The following is a 20325-nucleotide window of genomic DNA, read 5'->3' as shown; positions in this document are numbered from 1 at the left end:
GAAAAAATGCATAGTTGCATAAGAGGTTACTAACTCTATAGAAATAACACAATTCCTGGGATAGAAAATTCCTCCTAGAACTGCTGGGAGCGATGAGATTGGTACCAGAATTCTGCAAATAAATTTTCTTCTTGCCTTGTCTGTTGTGGGAGAAAATATGACATTTCTTGCCTTGGACCCTTTCCCTTCACTAATATAACCACTTTAATAAATGTTAGTTGATTGATTGGTCTAGAGCAAAGTTTCTTAAACTTTTTCCACTTGTGACTCCTTTTTTCCTGAGAAATTTTTACGTGACCCTGGGTATCTAAAATAGGTATACAAATCAAACATTCACTAATAATAAATCCTAATTTTGTATCTCCCACATTCAGTCACAAGACCTAAGAAGCTTTGGTCTACATTATTGCAACAGGTTCTTAATTGGTCTCAAATTTCCTACAACTGGCTCTATTTTACACACTCTTGCAAAAGTGATTTACCTTAAACATAGATGGTTGCCATAGCACTTTCCTCCTTAAGCCAAGGTCTTCCTATTGCCTCTCAGAAAAATATAAAGCATCATGATAATACAACCTGACCTTGCATTTCCTCTCTTTCCCTTCCTATTGCTTCTCAGATAAAATATAAATTTCTCTATTGAGCTTTTAAAGCATTTCAAAAGCTGAGTCAGCTTAGCTTCCTAATCTTTATAAACAGTACTCTTCCATTTATACTCTATAATGTAGCCAAACTGTCTTCTCTTTGTTACTCACACCCAACATTCCATCTCCTGCTTGATTGTAAAACTTTGGACTGGTCACTGGTCATTCCCCATGCCTAATAATGCATTCCCTTCTTACCTTTCCCTCATGAAGGCCCACTTTTTCTTGAAAACTTAAGTACCATCTCCTACATGAAACCTTTCTTCATACTCCCAAATACGAATGCCTAAACCTCTAAAACAGGACTTCTTAAATCTTGCCATTCACAATCCCTTTATACCTGAGAAATTTTTAGGCAACTCCAAAACCTATATAAAATAGGTATATAAATCCCAGGTATATAAAATAGGTATATAAATCAAAATCATAATTTCATGACTCCCACATTTGATTAATAGTGAACCACAGTTCACTCAAATACCTTGCATTTAACTACATTTACATTTATTTTTGTAATTAAATTAATTAAAAGTAATAGGGATTGCTTCATTCTCTTACTTCTACCCTCAGCATTCAGTATACAGTTTAGCACTCATTAAGTCATTGTAGATACTTAATATAACTTTGATTAACAGCCTTCCTCATCTGGCAGAGAAGTGAAGAATTTAATTTCTCCAATTTGTACCTAAAATTTCCCAGCAGTGAAATATTTTCAAATGCTTAGGTTAAAAAATACAAGCTTACTTGTTGTCTGGTAACTCAAGGACAGTATGGAAGAGGGCTCCTGTGGAAGGGACAATTTCAGGCAGGCTATTTTCTCTCCTCTCTTTGCGTGCAGGGTGATTAGTAGCCAAACTCCGAGCCTGAGCTTCTTCAAGACTCACCAGCTTCATCGGGAGGGAGAGGGCAGGCAAGGTCAGACTTTTCATAATTGGCCTGTTTTCTGTAAAGAAATTGGAGGAAGTAAGTCCTTTGAGGAGACCCTAAGGATTAAGCTCAAACCATCCTTACTTCCTACAGCCATCTTTTGGTAACCTTGTTTTTGAACATAAAGTCTGTGGAGCTGGAAGAAAAGCCCGTTGGCTTTCCTCCTGGTTATTTCAGAGGTCACCAACAGAACCAGATTACTTCCCAGGACAACCTTCCTTATCAATAACTGGCTCTTATATAGGTTGTAGAGCTGAGAGAAGTGAATTTAGGAGTTCTACATACTGGGTACTTTGATGGTTGAACATAATAGGAATTTGACTGCCCTGTTCCATGGAGATATTTCTGCTCATCTGTGAATGTCTGAATGTGAATCACTCATTCACAGAGGGATTGGAGATTAAGATGTTATAGGGTAGCTATTCACTTTAGTGAATAAAAGTCAGTGGATAGAGTGCAGCACCTAGAGTAAAGAAGATTTATCTTTCTGAATTTAAATCAGAATCAGACACTTCCTAGCTGTGTGATCCCGCCCAAATCACTTAACCATGTTTGCCTCTGTTTCCTCATCTGTCAAATGAGCTAGAAAAGGAAATAAACCACTCCATTATTTCTGCCAAGAAAACTCCAAATGGGATCATAAAGAGTTAGACACAACTGAATAACAATTCACTTAAAATGGAATTGATAAGCTATTACATTGGTATGAAACTAGTTCAAATACTGGCTCTTCTGTTTATTATGTGACCTTTGGCAAAATACTTAATATCTGTGGGCCTCAGTTTCCACCTCTGTACAATGAGGAGGTTTTCTTGAAGCTTGAGACCCAACTAAGCCATACCAAACCAAAAGCACTTAAGGTCCCAGTCAACTCTAGGTATATTTCTCTTAGAAATCTGAGCAAGCTTAGTTCAGCAAAAACTCTTAAAGCAACAGTTCACAGCAGTTATGGTCGTGACAGTCTTTCGAGAATCAAACAAAGGCAGCTTTGGAGCATGAGAATTGTTTGTGTGTTTCTAGCATTGAGCAAGGAGAGGGCGCTCTGCCCAATATGCCAATCTGCCAGGCGGATTATCCCCAGGAGAACAGTGACCGATGAGATCATAAACAACCCGATATGGGAAATATCCCAGGAAGGCATATAATTCCCTTTCCTGGAGTCTTTATTTACTAAGCAATCTTCTGGTTATTAATTTGTTTTCCCAAGTAAGGTTGCCTACTGGGAAGATATTGGGTTCTTCCAGCATAAACATTCTGGTTTTGAGGCAGTTATGTTTTTTACATCTGTATGAGATTAATCATGCCAATTAATAAATTGGCATTTTAGCAGGTAAATCAATCTCATATGAGTTTGGATAGCATAAGCCATAAGCTGGTTTCCCCAGGCTCTGGTTGGCCCAAGTTTGACTCTGTAGGGACTAGACCCACAGGAACCAAACCCTAATCTTACCAAGATCTATAACCCTAAAGAGAAGTCTAAAAGAGTCAACTTTACAAAAAGTGGAATACTTGTCCGCTAATTCCTTCTATAATGCTCCTAACAAATAATCAACAAAGCCATAAATTATAAGAACACATATAACACAGACAAATATTAGAGAAGAATTAAATAAACTTCAAAAAAAATTAATTCATTTTCCAATGTAATCAGTTTAGTCATTTATTGGGCAACTAAAGTCAGGAGCTTTACTAAAAGTCTTAAAAGAAACAGCACTTATATAGTGCTTAAATTATTGCAATATGCCTTATAAAAGTTATTTCTTTCGATCCTTACAAAACCCTGGGAGGTAGGTGTTATTATTATCCTCTTTTTACAGTTTCACATGAAGCTTTTTGCATTTTTCTAAATTCTGAAATTTAACCCTTCAATGTAGTTTCAGTTCTGTTTCAGAGAGCTGGAAGCATATTTTCCCAAGTCTGAGAGGGAAATAAAAGGAGCCCTAAGCCATAATCTTTACACCCCCTTAGCACTCTAGTCAAACTGAACTTTCTAATAATCTTTCTGCAAGATATCATAAGAGATCCCATACCCCATTTCCATTCCTTTGTGTGGACTGCTTCCCATCTCTGGAATATGATCCTGCTTCACTTTAACCTCTTAGAATACTTACTTTCCTTCGAAAATCACCATTTACAACAAGCTTTTTCTGGTTGGTTCATCTTCTAAAGCCTTTCTTTCTCAAATTACCTTCCGTTTATTTTGCATATAGGGAAGAAGTATGGTATAGTAGGTAGAGCTGACTTGAAGCCAGCAATTCCTAATTCAGATCCTACCTCTGAAATATACAGGTTAGATGACTGGGCAGTCGCCTGAGAAGATGATGATCTACAGGCTTTCTCAATCAGGAAAGCCCTAGACCAATGAAATCACAGATCCAGTCTCTACATTTTGTATATGTACCCTTCATCTCCCCCAAGAGAGAGTGGGCTTCTTGATATAGGGGAAATTTCCTTTTGTCTGTGTATTCCCAACACCCAGCACAGTGCCCAACTCCCCTCCTCTTTTTCAGGCAATCAGAGTTAACTGACCTAAGCAGGGTGACACAGCTAATAAGTGTCAAATGTTTATTTGAGGCCAGATTTGAACTCAGGTTCTCCTATCTCCAGAGATATCTATCTACCACACCACCTAGCTGCTCTACACTAGACTGAAAAAATGCTTAGCTCTTGTACTTAAATTATCCAGATGAAGACATTAGCATCTTCTAAGAAGGTACATGAAATAATGAAAATGCAGCTAAATTTGGACAAAAGTACATGCTCAGAATTGATAAACATCAAACCAACCTTGTAAATCGTTTAGAAAAATCATCATGACCACACTATTTGCATGAATCCTATTGTCCCTAACCACATCACAAGAACTACATACACGATAGGTGCAAGTTGTATATGTTAGAACAGACAGAAACATGCAAATGCCAATTGCAAACACATGGCACATACATTCAGCAGACATAGCCATGGCAAGGTCTAACAAATATTAAAAACATGGAGACATGCATAGAACAGACACACACTAGTTTGGATTCTATTTCTGTTCCAACTTGTTTCTGGCTTATATCGCTAGGGCAAGGAAAGATTGGAATGGACTGCCAGGTTATGTGACAAATGTCAGGACAATTACCATCATTCTCTATGGAGCATGATGAGCTGCTGAAAATTTGATCCACATGATTCAAGATAAATTCAATCACCACCTGCTGGACTCGGACGGCAAGAAAAGCTGCATCTCCATTACAGCCAATAGCTTCAATTTCTTTAGACCTAAGGCATAAAAGAAAATATACAGTGAGCAGCAGTGCATTATGAGATAAAAAAGATAAGTCATCAGAAATGACCTGAGCCAAATCCCTCAATTTTTAAAAATATTTGTCAACTTGTATAGCAATGCAGCGAGGGTTAACTAACTAATCTAATATTTATTCATACTGGCCTTCTTGCTGTTCCTCACATAACACTATTCTTCCAATCTCTACACTTTTGACCTAGCTGTACCCAATGCCTATAATGACTTAGTTGTACTCCCACCTCACCTGAATGTCTAAGAATCTCATATTTCCTTCAAATCTTAGGCTACATGTCATTTTATCCATAGGAGGTTCTCATCTTAGAGTCTATATGGTTTTTTAAAAAATATTTTAATAATTGTATTTCAGTATAATGTGGTTCCTTTGTTTTATTAATTTAAAAATATTTTTATGAGAAGTAGTCCACAGACTTCACCAAAATGATAAAAGGATATATCACAGGGCATTTTAAGTAAGAAGCCCTGTTCTATATGAAGCCTTTCCAGATGTTAATGTACTCTCTCCCAAAACTATCTTGTATTTATTCTATACAAACATGTGGTTTCCCCCAGTAGAATGTAAACTCATTGAGGGTCATAACTACTTAATTTTTGTCTAAGTCCCTAGATCCTGGAACATAGTAGATACTTGATAAATGAATAAAGATTAACAATCAAGCACTTAATTCTAATTATTATATAGTAAACATGTTTTATATAACTATCATTACTAGTAGTCAGTATTAAGAATCAACTACTAACAGAGGACTTTTAAAAACAAAACAGTCTGTACAAGTAACAAGGAAGTAGATTTTTCCCCCTCAAAAGTGCCTTTCCCCCCATTGTTCTAAAGGACTTGTCATCATTCATTAAGTAATAAGAGCCTGCCTTTTTCCTACTGCAAGCAGACCTTCTGGGTTTCAGCCAGTTAAAAATGACTCTGGGAAGATGAGAATAGCTAATCATTTATACACAAAGACTACAAAGTATTTTTTTTTTTTGAGAAATGACCCATGAGCCTATCTATATTCTACTGTAATTATAATGAGAAAACTTAATCTGGTTCCAGATGTTTCCAAGTTAGCTATTGAACGAGATTTGCCATCAAAATCTATTTAAACAACAAAGAGACCCCCAAATTTACTAATTGTTTCCTCCTGATTTAATAGTTGAAACAAAATAATTTAAAAGAGATTTTAACTTTATATGATCTTCTGTTTTAATTTTTCCATAATGGATGCTTTGAACTCATTGACTGCTTATTTATTTGCCAAGGGGATTTCCTTTCACAGGGGATTCCTTCTTTGATTCCTTCTTCCCTAAATTTCCTCTAGCAAGGTCATTCCAAATTCTCAGTGCTCCCCACTGCCCTTGAAACCTCCCTTGCAACAAAGAAAAACACTTAAGCAAAACCAACCAACAAAATGAAACTGTTTAACTAAGAGTACAACATTTCAGTTAAGGAGGGAAATGAATACCATCCATTCCCTAGAATAGATATTTTCATTTAAATTTATATAGTCATCATGTCAATTCTCCTATTTCTCCTGATTTTGTTCTGCATCAATTCATTGGCCAGTTTTTCCTAATTTGAGTTAACGTAAAGGTGTTTTTACCTGAGAAGATTTGGCGCCCACACCAATGCGAGGTTTCTGGTATGCATGTTGGTCTTGCTGCTGAAGGAGGCAATATGGGTCAGGTGCCTGATCAGGTATTCCAAGGTCCTGTAATGGTTTATTTTTTGATTAAAAAAATTTTTTAAAGCCTATGTGAATCTTATAATCTGTAAATAATTTCAAAGTTTAGATTTAAAGAAGTATCTGAGTATTGTTGTCCCAGGAATGTTGGAGAAATATCAGGAAGATCTCTTGCAATCATTAGAAATCAGTCTTCCAGGAAAATGTAAGCTCCTTTAGAGCAAAAGATGTAATTTTATTTATCCTTTGTATTTTTCTGAGGAGTGATCCATAGGCTTCATCAGAATACCAAAGGGATATATCACAGGGCAAATGTTAAGAAGCCCTATTCTACATGAAGCCTTTCCAGATGTTGATGTACTCTTTCCCAAGACCATCTTATATTTATTCTGTACAAATAGGTAGTCTCCCCCAGTAGAATGTAAGCTCATTGAGAATCATGACTATTTAATTTTTGTCTAAGTTCCTAGAACCTGAAAACACAGTAGATGCTTGATAAATGAATATTGATTGATGATCAAGCATTTAATTCTAATTAATCTTTGCCTTTGTAACTCTAGCATCCAGTACAAAGCTTTATATTTAATAATATGCAATAAATGAATGTTGAATATAACTCTTTGCCCTAAAGAAAGGACATTATCTTGACTTTCATGGATTCACATTAGTAAAATGAAAAAGTTGAACCACTCCATTTTTCCATGAATCTAGGAAGGTTGGCACACGTTAGCTGTGGTTCAGTGAAAAACAGTCAGGGACAAATTCTAGGGAAAATGTCTGTGAGATTGTGAAGGAGAAAGATGAGGAAGGGTAAGAAAGGGATATTAAAATAAAGGGAATAAGTAGTAAGGTGTAGATCATTTCAGTGGCAGGGCTAAATCTGGCAGCAGGAATTGTGATTGGGGGAACAAGGGCAAGATTAGTTAATATATCAACAAATATGGTAAAGTCCTGATGTTATTGAAGTTGGGCTTTAAAAAACTATCTTGTTCCTTGTATTCCACTGTTTTGGTTTTCTTTTGAGTCTAATTATATCCTTGTACACTCAAGTGTTAGGGAGGACTGCTCTCTCACTCAAAATTAGTTATTAATTTTATTCCTTAACACTGACCTTCCTATGCATTTCTGTTAGAAGTACTGACGGCAAAAGAATTAGGAAGGCAATGTACCTAATTGTTTTAGATCATGGTTCTTCACCTCTATAAATAGGGAAAGTTAATAGTAAGACAACATAAAAACAACACAAATGCAAATCAATATAATTCTGAACAATGTGATTAAAGGGATAGGGACTCATCCCATTTTGTGCTTCTGAGAGCAATCCTTATAAGAGAAAGAGATGTTAAATGACTATGAATTCACAAAACAAAGGGCATAAATCCTAATCTAAGTTGTCAGAGCAAGATGGACAAAAATTTCCAGAATAAAAAAGATTTAGTAGAATGTAAGTTTCTTAAAGGTATGGATAATCTTCCACATTGCTTCTGCACTCTCTTTGCTTAGTAAAGTCCTTTATAAATAGTAGGCAGTTAGATTAGATTGTTGTTAAATTGGATCTTGAGCAGTGATCTACAAAAGGAAAGAACATGACATAGTGGAAGGAAACCATGAGGTTACTCTGAATATTTGGGAGGTGGTCTCAGCAGACTCAGGGAAAAAGGAAAAAAAAAAAACATTGGTAGCAGGAAGAAGGTTTGGTGTGGTCTGGAAGAGGTGAAAGTCAATAGTTTGAGGAGAATTAGTCAATAGAGCACTTTGAAGGCAATAGTAAAAGGTTTTCTTTATTGAAGAATAGGCTGAAAATACTAAATTCAACTCAAAAAAATAGTTTCTCTCTCCTCCCATTTTCTAGAGAAGTTAAGTTGTATTTCCTAATACATCCCATCTTATTTGTGAATATAGTATATCCTTGCGAGTGGATTTATGCATTTATGCTACATGGTTGTGAGGTTCATATGTGATGGTGCATGTAAAGCCCTGGCAAAATTTATTTAAATAGTGACAATTTTCATTATTTTAAATTGCTTAGAAATAAGGTTGTCATCCCTCTCCCCCCCCCATTTTTATATTCTTAGATCCTACACATAGTAGGCACTTAATAAATGTTTTTTAAAATTATTTTAATGCATATTACAAAAATGCTTAATAAATTTGAATGTTAGATGAGAGAGAAGGGCCCAATTCCCTAATTTATTCTTGTTTCAGTTCCTTTCTTTCCCTAGATTAATAGTCCCTCTGTTCAATAATGATAGGATGCAACCTATTACCTCTAGGATCAAAGACAAATGTATTTGTTTAGTATTTAAAATTCTTTATAACTTGGTCCCAGTACTCCTCTCTGGTCTTACCACACATTATTCACCTTCATGAACTCCGCAATTTAGCCAAATTAACCTTATAATTCTTCAAACAGAACACTCCACTATCCATTTCTATGCCAATAACTGGCTGACCCCCTTGCCTGAATGTTATCCTTCTTCAATTTCACCATTTAGAATTTCTAGTTTTCTTAAGATTCAGCTATCAAACCATATTCCACTCCTAGAAAGCACCACCTGTTGGTCTCAAAAAGACTAGTAGGAACCAACTCTGATTGTGCTGTTATTTTTTACCTATTCTAGACACTGGGCTGTTCTCCTTATTCATTTTCTTCAAGGACACTGGTTTATCTATCAGATTTCTCAGTTTACCTATTTCCTTCAGTTTGTTCTGACACCAAAATCCCTGATTGTTGCTAGTCTTTGGAACCCAAAGCCTCTACATACACCCTTTTTCTATATTAAAAACTTCCCTCCTACTTTGCAAGCCTGGTAGGTTGTGATACTGAAGCACTATTTGCTTCATTTGTCCATTTTATCATCAAAAATATACTGCCAGGAGCAGCTAGGTGGTGCAGTGGATAGAGAACCAGCCCTGAAGTCAGGAGGACCTGAGTTCAGGTCTCAGACGCTTAACACTTCCTAGTTATGTGATCCTGGGCAAGTCACTTAACCTCAACTGCCTCAGCAATAAATATATATATATATATATACTGGCAATATTCAGAACTGGAACTGGTGCCAACAAAATGTACCTTGTGCCTGGGTATAAGAGATTCTGGAGCAGAATGTTATATAGTACATAGAATATTGAACTTATTTTCCAGAAAGGTTAGGTTCAAACCTGCCTCTGAAATTTTCTGTGTGATTTAGACTAATCACTTAAAGACTCTAAGCCTCAGTTTTCCAATCTGCAAAGGGGAGATATTAATATCTAAATGTATTCTCATATAGTTGTTTGAGGCTAAAATGAGATAATGCATATGAAGTACTTTACAAACTTTAAATTGCTACTGAAATTAAGTAAAGGCATAAGATGACTCTATGCCTTTTCTATGGGATGCTTATATTTTTGATTCTTTGACTATTGCTTATCTTTAATAATTAATTACTATTAATATAAATGAGATGACAGTGACAATAGTGACAAAGAATGCTTACCTATAATGTGGTGGGGGAAGTTCCTGGATGACATTTTGGATTCGGGCCAATTGGCCTTCTTCTTCTGGGCAGTGTGATACTGCTTGCTGTGGAGAAAAATGTGAAAGGAGTTCAGTGAGTGAATATATTGAAAGATAACCTCGATGTGTTCATATACAGAAATGCCCTCAGTAATTTCCAATTAAAAGTAGCATGAGATCAGCCTTCTTAAGGGTACATTTCCTTCTTATTTTTATTTTTTTGTATTTATATCATATTCATTTCATTTTTTTTACCCATTAAGCGTTTTTGCTTTGAATACTTATACGTTTTCAGCTGCCCTTCCTGTGAACATACTGACACATATTGACGGTTATTTGCTTTCAAACACCTGTTACCTTGAGTCTAGATCATCCAACCTCACAATTTGATTCTGGTTGCATATTCTACTCTTGGTCCCTAATCTCACTCTTTCTCTCCATATATGCTACAATAACAATAGCTGTTGATGCTGCTACTGCTATTACTCTACATTACTCCCACCACCACCACCACCACTACTAAATATAGTAGTAAGTTGTAGTGAGTATATGTAGTAGTATACTACAGTACTACATTATTACTATACTATATTACCATTATAACTACCATTACCACTACTACCTGGAATTTATATAATGCTTTAAAGTTTGCTAAATATTTTACAAATATTATTTCATTTGACCTTCACAACAATCTTGAGAGGAAGAGGCTCTTATCCATATTTTATAGATGAAGAAATTGAGGCACATTGTCAAAGCCACTTAGGTAACAAATATCTGAGGCAGGATTTGTATTCAGGTTTTCCTATCTCCAAGTCCAGCACTCTATACACTATGTCAACTAGATGACTTTGTAATTATTATAATTTATTTTTTATTATTCTGAACTTAATAAACATTCTTAAACATAAGCATTGTTATGTATAAGTGAATAAAGTATGCATGTTCAAGGCAAAGATTCATTGCAATATGCTTTGTTAATTATATAGAAGTTTTTACTAATCCTTGAATCCTTTTTTGCTGGTCTCTTGTCCGTATTTAAGTCTATCTTATATTAAAGACATAGTCACCTGGCTATTTGTACTTGTCATGGTAAATCTTGTGTGTTTGAAAACAATATAAAATAATATTATGATTTGACAGATTTTTACAAAAAGTTATGTCTTTTTTTTTAAATAACTTTTTATTGACAGAACCCATGCCAGGGTAATTTTTTACAACATTATCCCTTGCACTCTCTTCTGTTCCGATTTTTCCCCTTCCTCCCTCCACCCCCTCCCCCAGATGGCAAGCAGTCCTTTACATGTTGAATAGGTTACAGTATATCCTAGATACAATATATGTTTGCAGAACCAAATAGTTTTCTTGTTGCACAGGGAGAATTGGATTCAGAAGGTATAAATAACCTGGGAAGAAAAATAAAAATGCAAGCAGTTTATATTCATTTCCCAGTGTTCTTTCTTTGGGTGTAGCTGCTTCTGTCCATCCTTGATCAATTGGAATTGAATTAGCTCTCTTTATCGAAGAGATCCACTTCCATCAGAATACATCCTCAAACAGTATCGTTGTTGAGGTATATAATGATCTCCTGGTTCTGCTCATTTCACTTAGCATCAGTTCATGTAAGTAAGTTATATCTTTTTGATACCATTATAAGATCTATGTTTCAAAGAGACAAAAGAAAGGAAAAAGATCCAAAAGTATGAATTTATTTGTAGCAACTTTTTGTAATGGCAAAGAATTGGAAGCAAAAGGGCATTAATTGGGCATAATGTAATATATATTATTAACAAATTATAACATATGAATATTATTGTTACAAGAAAATTGATTTTTTTAATGATTTCAGAGAAACCTGGAAAAGCTTATATGACTTGATACAAAGAAAAGGAAAGAGAACATGGAGAACAACTTAATAAAAACAACAAACACCATTGTCCATTGTCAAAACTACTCATTTTGAAAGATTTTAAAACTTTGAGCAAGGCAATGACCAACCACTAATAAAGAAGGATGTTATCCATCACCTGACAGAGAGATGAGGGATTCAGAGTAGCAAATGTGACATAGTTTTAATATCTGTCTGATTGGAAATTTGTTTTATTTGACCATGTATATTTGTTATAAGAATTTTCCTTTTTCTTTCTAATGAAGGAGAAGGAAGGTGAAAGAAGTGGGAAGAAGAGCATATTATATTTTTATTAATTGAAAAAAATGTACCAAGAGGTAGATGAATTAAAAGTTATGTCCATTTTAACTGCAGTGTTCTGTTGCATGTGGAGAATATAAAATGGCAGTTTAAAAAGTCAGGCAATAAAATGGGGAAGGTACTGCATCTTCTGGCATGAAAACAAACAGATCAGTTAAAGGGAACTAGAGTTAAGGGTAAGTAAGAGAGGGTGGGTAATCTGTGCGAGTTCTGTTATTCTATTGTGTGACACAATGAGAACCAAGTTAATATATTTATTTGTATTTCTTTATTTGTCTTTTGATGGCTGGAGGCAAAATTAGATGCCTCATTAACTAAGAGAATATATAACACAATGGACAAACTATGATAAACCTAGCACTAGAGCTAACATTGATATAGAACTTTAACATTTGCAAAGCTTTTTAGAATTATTAACTCACTTTATTCTCACAAGAACCTTGGAATATAAGTACTATTATTATACTATTTTTTTTGGTTGTTCAGTCATTTTTCAGTTGTATCCAACTCTTTGTAACTTCATTTAGAGTTTTCTTGACAAAAATACTGGAGTACTTGGTTAATTATTTCTCCAGGGAGGGAGGGGGGAAAAAAATCGGAAAAGAAACGAGTGCAAGGAATAATGTTGTCAATATAAAGTAATCATTAAATAAAAAATAAAAATTAAAAAAAAATTAAAAAAAAAAAAAGAAAAAAATATTTCTCCAGTCCATTTTATAGATGTGGAAACTGAGGCAGACAGAGGTTAAGTAGTGTCATGCAGTTAAGTAAGTACCTGAAGCCAACTTTGAACTCAGGTCTTTGTGACTTCAAGTTCACTATTCTATCCACTATGCAACCTTGCTCCTGCAATACTAACAAGACATTTCCTGACTGGTGAAGAATGAACCTGAGATTGGAAACATGGACTACAGAGCTCGAAGGCGATGGGGTTAAATTCTGATTGGGGGAGGAGAGTGCTCTAAATTTAAAAAGCCATTCTTTTCTGAGGCCATGGATGAAGTGAATGGATGCTCATCAGTGGGGGGATGGCTGAATAAGTTATGTTATATGAACGTAATGGAATATTACATTCAGTAAGAATGTTCAGTAAGAGAAGATGAACAGGCTGATTTCAGAAAAGCCTTGAAAGATTTGCATGAACTGATACTAAGTGTAGTAAGCAGAACCAAGAGAACATTGTACATGGCAACAACAAAATTATGTGATGATCAACTTTGATGGACATGATTCTTTTCAACAATGAGGTCATCCAAGACAACTCTAATAGATGTGGAATGAAAAGTCATTTACATCCAGAAAGAGAACTATGGAGCCTGAATATAAATCAAAGCATAATATTTTCATCTTGTTATTGTTGCTTGCTTGCTTGGCTTTTTTCTTTCTTGGGTTTTTTCCCTTTTGATCTGATTTTTCTCTCATAGCATGATGAATATAGAAATAAGTTAGAAGAAATGCATGTGTTTTTAACCTATACTGGATTGCTGCTGTCTTGGGGAAGGGATAGAGAGAAGAAGAACAATTTGGAACACAAGGTTTTGCAAAAGTGAATGCTGAGAACTATTTTTGCATGTATGTGGGAAAAAAAATACTATTAAAAAAAAAGAATATGGATGAGATTTTGAAATGCCTAATCTCTGAGAACCAAGTTGGTTCTGAGAGAATTTTAGTGTAGGATAAATTCAATAATTTAGGACCATCATCTAGTCTGGGATTAATTTTGAATATTCATTTATAATTATCTTACTTTTCTCTATATTTATCTTACTTTTAATCTCTATAATTATCTTACTTTTCTCTAATCCTAGAACATATTCTCTTTTGTCCTGGAGTATATGGATACAGGATAAAAAGGACATCTAGACGTAGTGGTGTACAGCTAACCAGGATACATAAGAGAATAAATCCCTGAATTAAAGAATCCAGATTCAAGATTCAGAGAGATTTAAAAGGGATTTGGTTGCAAACTAAATAGATTTAGTATTTAAAGATTGAGTAGATCTTAGAAGTCATCTAGTCCCAACTTTATGTAGTGGCAAGAAACTGGATGAGTGGATGCTTATCAGTTGAGGAATGGTTGAATAAGTTTATGAATATAATAGAATATTATTGTTCTATAAGAAAGGATGAGCAGGCTGATTTCAGAAAGGCCTGGACAGACTTACATGAACTGACGCTAAGTGAAGTAAGTAGAAGCAGAAAAACATTGTATCTAGCAACAACAAGATAAAGAGATGATCAACTGTGATAGACTCGGCTCTTTTCAACAGTAAGGTGATTCAATAGACTTGTGATGGAGAGAGCCATCAACATCCAGAGAGAGGACTATGGAGACTGAATATGGATCATAGGATAGTATTTTCACCTTTTGTTGTTGTTATTTACTTGCTTGTTTTTTTCCTTTCTCTCTTTTTTTTCTTTTTAACCTTATTTTTCTGGTGCAGCATGTTAAATGTGGGAATGTATTTAGAAAAACTGCACATATTTAGCCTATATTGGATTACTTGCTATCTAAGAAGGATGTGGGAAGGGGAAGGAGAAAAATTTGGAACAAAATGTTTTGCAAGGATTCAATCTTCAAGTTAAAAATTATCTTTGCATGCAATTTGGAAAATAAAAAAAAAACTCTCTCCAATAATGAGATGATTCAAACCAATTCCAATTGTTCAGTGATGAAGAAAGCTATCTACATTCAGAGAGAAGACCATGGGAACTGAGTGTGGAAAACAGCATAGCATTCTCATTCTTTCTGTTGTTGTTTGTTTGCATTTGTTTTCTTTCTCAGTTTTTTTTCCTTCTTGATCCAAGTTTTCTTGTGCAGCAAAATAACTATATAAATATGTATTGGATTTAACATATATTTTAACATATTTAACATGTATTACCTGACATCTGGGGGAGTGGGGAGTGGGGAAAGGAAGGGATAATTTGGAAAAGAAGGCTTTGCAAGGGTCAATGTTGAAAAATTACCCATGCATATGTTTTGTAAATAAAAAGCTTTAATAAAAAAAATTATTTATTAAAAAAAAAGAAAAATAAAAAGATATTATTATAAAGAGGGAAAAAAAAGGAAAAAAAAGAACCAGGGCGGAGAGGGATTAAATGACTTTGCCCCATATAGTGTGTGGCAGAATCCAGGTCTTTTTATTCCAAACCAACTCTATTTTCACTTCAGCACACTGAGCTTCAGGATCTGGGAAGTTTAGTAGATATAAGATAAAAGAGCTCCAGTGTAACCCAGAGAGTTAACAGAGTTAAAGGAATTTAGAATTTGAAGATATCCCCCCAAAACCATCTAGTCTAACCCCCTGATTTTATAGGTAGGAAACTAAGGCCCAGATTATGGAGATTTTATACTTCCATTGCGAAGAGACAGGATAGTAAGCTAGCCAAAGGAAAAGGGAACAGTTTTATTTTCAACAAACTCAGTTTTCCTTTTTTTTTTTAAATAACTTTTTATTGACAGAACCCATGCCAGGGTAATTTTTTACAGCATTATCCCTTGCACTCACTTCTGTTCCGATTTTCCCCTTTCTCCCTCCACCCTCTCCCCTAGATGGCAAGCAGTCCTTTACATGTTAAATATGTCACAGTATATCCTAGACACCAATATATGTGTGCAGAACTGAACAGTTCTCTTGTTGCACAGGGAGAACTGGATTCAGAAGGTATAAATAACCCGGGAAGAAAAACAAAAATGCAAGCAGTTTGGGTGTAGCTGCTTCTGTCCATCCTTGATCAATTGAAACTGAATTAGCTCTCTTTATCAAAGAAATCCACTTCCATCAGAATACATGCTCAAACAGTATCGTTGTTGAGGTATATAATGATCTCCTGGTTCTGCTCATTTCACTTAGCATCAGTTCATGTAAGTCTCGCCAGTCCTCTCTGTATTCATCCTGCTGGTCATTCCTTACAGAATAATAATATTCCATAACATTCATATACCACAATTTACTCAACCATTCTCCAATTGATGGGCATCCATTCATTTTCCAGTTTCTGGCTCCTACAAACAGGGCTGCCACAAACATTTTGGCACATACAGGTCCCTTTTCCTTCTTTAGTATCTCTTTGGGGGATAAGCCCAGTAGAAACACTGCTGGATCAAAGGGTATGCACAGCTTGATAACTTTTTGAGCATAGTTCCAAATTGCTCTCCAGAATGGCTGGATGTGTTCACAATTTCACCAACAATGTATCAGTGTCCCTGTTTTCCCACATCCCCTCCAACATTCCGCATTATCTTTCTCCGTCATTCTAGCTAATCTGACAGGTGTGTAGTGGTATCTCAGAGTTGTCTTAATTTGCATTTCTCTGATTAATAATGATTTGGAGCATATTTTCATATGGCTAGAAATACAAACTCAGTTTTCCATAGTGAACCACTATTCAACAAAAGAAAAGACTGACATGGAGACTGAGAGAAGGGATGGCCAACTGAATCTAATCAGTGACTGTGTTGGCAGAACCGTTCCTAAATGAGGCTTTGGCTGGAGCTAGACCAAATGTCATAGAATCCTAGATTCAGAGCTAGAAGAAAACTTAGAGGCCATTGGATCCAATATCCTCACTTTACAGAGGGGGAAATAGAGGCTAAGGTTCTGATTTCATGTGCAAAAATACTTGGTAGCAGCATTTTTTGTGTGGCAAAGAACTGAAAAATAAGTAGATACCTATCAAATGGGGAAGTTATGATATATGAAAGTAATGGAATACTAATGTTCTATAAAAAATGATGAACTGGCTGATTTTAGAATGGCCTAGAAAGATTTACATGCACTGATGCTGAGTAAAACAAGCAAAACTAGCAAAATATTGTATACAGCAATAGCAAGATTGTGTGATGATGATCAACTATGACAGACTTGGTTCTTTTCAGTGTTTCAATGATCCAAGGCAATCCTAATAAACTTTGGATGGAAAACACTATCTGCATCCAGAAAAATAACTATGGAAACTGAATGTAAATCAATACATGCTATGTTCACTTTTTTTCTTCTGTTTTTTTTTCCTTGTGGCATTTCCCTTTTGATCTGATTTTTCTCTCCCAATATGATTCATATGGAAATATGTTTTTAAATGAATATACATATATAACAAAAAACCATGTAACTGAGGAAAATAATTTTTTTAAATGGAAAGAAAAAAAAAAAGATTGTGATTTGTTTAGGATCACATAGCCAATTATGTGACAGAGAGTCCAGGTCTTCTTTGCTTCAAGGCTTTATAAAGAGCCAATGGTATGGAGGAGGGGAAATCTTCTTTTCTCTTTAGTGAATAAAGGCCTCAGATCCCTAAACCCAGAGTATGTCTCTGTGACTAAATTTAAGATCTTGGTTTCCATTAGCCACACCTGTCTCCCAATCCCAATATTATTTAACTTTGTATTCAGTAATTTGGAAAGGAGAAATAGGAATGAGGGAGAACAGTGTGTTGTGCTGACTCTCAATTATAAGATGATAGGAACTTAGCTATTGTACCTGTTTTGATTTACACATAAAGGATAATACCATAATGATGAAGCACTCTATCCACCTCTAAAGAAAAAACTGATATTGTCTGAATATAGACTGACACATGCTCTTTTTCGCTTCCTTTCTCCTCTTTTTTTTTATTCCAGAATGCTTATACAAAATGAATATGGTAATTTTTAATATAATCACACATATATAACTTTATTGTATTGCTGGGGAGGAAAGGAGGAAGGAATAGAATTTTGGAACTCAAATTTTTTTTTTTTTTTAAAGTTAAAAATTGGGGCAGCTAGTTGGTGTAGTGGATAGAGCACCAGTCCTGAAATCAAGAGGATTTGAGTTCAAATCTGACCTCAGACACTTAATACTTCCTGGCTGTGTGACCCTTGGCAAGTCACTTAACCTCAACTGCCTCAGCAAGAAAGAAAGAAAGAAAAAAAGGGGAAAAAGTTTAAAATTGTTTTAACTTGGGGGAAAAAAACCTAAAAAATATACTTTTTAAATTAAAAGAGAATCTATCTGTTTGTATATCTTTGCTTTTTCCTTGTTTGGAGAGGGGAAGAATGAAGAAATGAAGTCAAGAATTGCATAATATTTTGGATTTGAATGAGAAGATCCATTATTAGAAAGCTGCCAGATTGGCTAAAACTGAGCCTGAGATTGGGAAATTGTACTAATCAATCAATAAACTCTTTCCCACATGGGAAAATCTAATTTGTTTTGAGGGTGAGGAGGCAATTCTCTGAAGTAAAGCCATATTCATCTGGTAGATGCAGTTGACATCATTCTTGGCTATTATAGAATCAGGATAGGATAATTTATGAAAAGTTGAGGTCATGGAATGGTATAGACTATATACATTATCCTGCATATTGCTTTTAAATGTGTATAGTTACACCTTTTCCTTATTTAATAAACACAAGAAAAAGTACACATAGCCTGGAGTAAGTGAAAGCAGTTGGTGGGTAGTGGGAAAATAACCTGAGGATGGGGAAAGATAATAAAAGTTTACATGTAAGAGATCCCTAAACTGAGGGAGTCATATAGATATAGACGTCAGAAGTTTCAGGAGCCTTTTCAGGTTTCAGTTTGGGCTAAAAGAATCTTAGAATAAAAAGTGACAAAAGCCCTTGGGCCGAAGTCAAGATTGCTTTCTGAGATTGAAAAGTAAGAACTAGTCCAATAGGACACTAAGGCAAAGGCAAAAAAAAAGCCCAAGTTTGAAGCTGGGCTTTTAATAAATCTTACTTTTATTAATATATTTTGTTTAACATGAATTTCCTTTCTGACTACCTCTCTTTCCTCTACTTCCCCAAAAGCTAATTTTTTTTTAAGAAAAGAAAGACAAAAAAAAGCATTTTAGCAAAATTATTTATCAGTCTTATATAATAATTTACTAAGCTAAATTCCATATTCATAGTCCCTCACCTATGTAAAGGAGGTGCATTTTCTCAAAGCTTTCTCAGTATCAAACTTGTTCATTTTATTTAGTCTTTAAAAAAACATTCTTTTGACATCTTTTCTTGTAGTTAACCCTTGTTTATTTGCTATTTGCCAGCTGACCACATGTTCTGCTAACATCTTTTCTCCATACAAGCCTAGACTGCATGGCTATTCTCCCTTGTTCCCTTCTTCTTTATTCTTGTTTAACCATCCACTTTCTTCATTCTCCCCAATCTCCTTCTTTTCTCTTTCTTCAGTCCCAAAAGAAAATAAGCAAACTACAAGGAAGAAAAAAAATTAGCAAATACCACTATCCCCATAGATAAGTATAAATGGAATAACTAACATTTTTTGAGGATCTACAATAATAATAACAATTAGTCTCCAGTTATGAGATTGGATCAATGAATCATTTCTTCCCACTTCACAAAAAAAAAAACCTATGATCTGAGATTCAAAACTGAAAGGAGAAGAGAGCTATTACCTCTTTCTCTGAATACCCATGTACACTACCCACCCACCTCCTGTAACAGAAGAAGAAAAGCTCACCGTGAATTTCTCGTAGAGCTCATAAGTGAGAAGAGGGTTGGGCAGCTCCCTAAAGTACAGCTTACAAAGGGAGCCAACACAGTGAATGTCCTGAAGGTAAACTTCCCTTGTCAGATCTGGACATTGATCTGAGCCAAACTCTTGCCTGAAACAACACAGACAGAGACATAACAGTACTGAAGAACACAAATTAGATCTATCAGGAGCAGACAGAATAAAAGTGTAACCAACTTGGAATGGTTGATCTAACTGTACTTTTAACCTTGACCTCCTCCCCATCCAAGATCCTCTATTCTAGGCAAAACTTTGAGGGAAAGGTTGTGGGAAGATACTCCCCCAAATCAACTTCAGCAGTTTGAAGGTCATACAATCACTTAGTAATGAGTTTCTCATAGACTATTCTATCTCTAATCTCTCAATGTAACTGATAGGGATGAAAACAATTTGTTTAGCATGAACATTAAAAACTTAATTTTTAATAACATGTTCCAAATAAGCTCCAGAGGGAAGGAAGAAGGCATGGAGAAGAAAAGGAAGAAAAAAAGGAGGAAGAAAGAGAGAGAGGAAAAGAGAAAAGAAAGAGAAAAACAG

General features: G+C 35.1%; 1 protein-coding gene across 1 annotated transcript in view; it reads right to left on the bottom strand.

Moving 5' to 3' along the window:
• ARHGAP31 (Rho GTPase activating protein 31) overlaps nucleotides 1-20325 on the bottom strand; it is a 162875-nt gene that overhangs the window by 24918 nt on the left and 117632 nt on the right. Inside the window, 5 exon segments of the mRNA XM_051985332.1 lie at nucleotides 1389-1587; nucleotides 4699-4838; nucleotides 6477-6584; nucleotides 10037-10122; nucleotides 19735-19879. Of these exon segments, the coding sequence (XP_051841292.1) occupies nucleotides 1389-1587; nucleotides 4699-4838; nucleotides 6477-6584; nucleotides 10037-10122; nucleotides 19735-19879 (678 nt within the window).

This window comes from Antechinus flavipes, chromosome 3 (assembly GCF_016432865.1).
Source record: "Antechinus flavipes isolate AdamAnt ecotype Samford, QLD, Australia chromosome 3, AdamAnt_v2, whole genome shotgun sequence".
NCBI lineage: Eukaryota > Metazoa > Chordata > Mammalia > Dasyuromorphia > Dasyuridae > Antechinus > Antechinus flavipes.
Note: the sequence above shows the minus strand (reverse complement) of the source record. Positions and strands in the feature narration are given on the sequence as shown.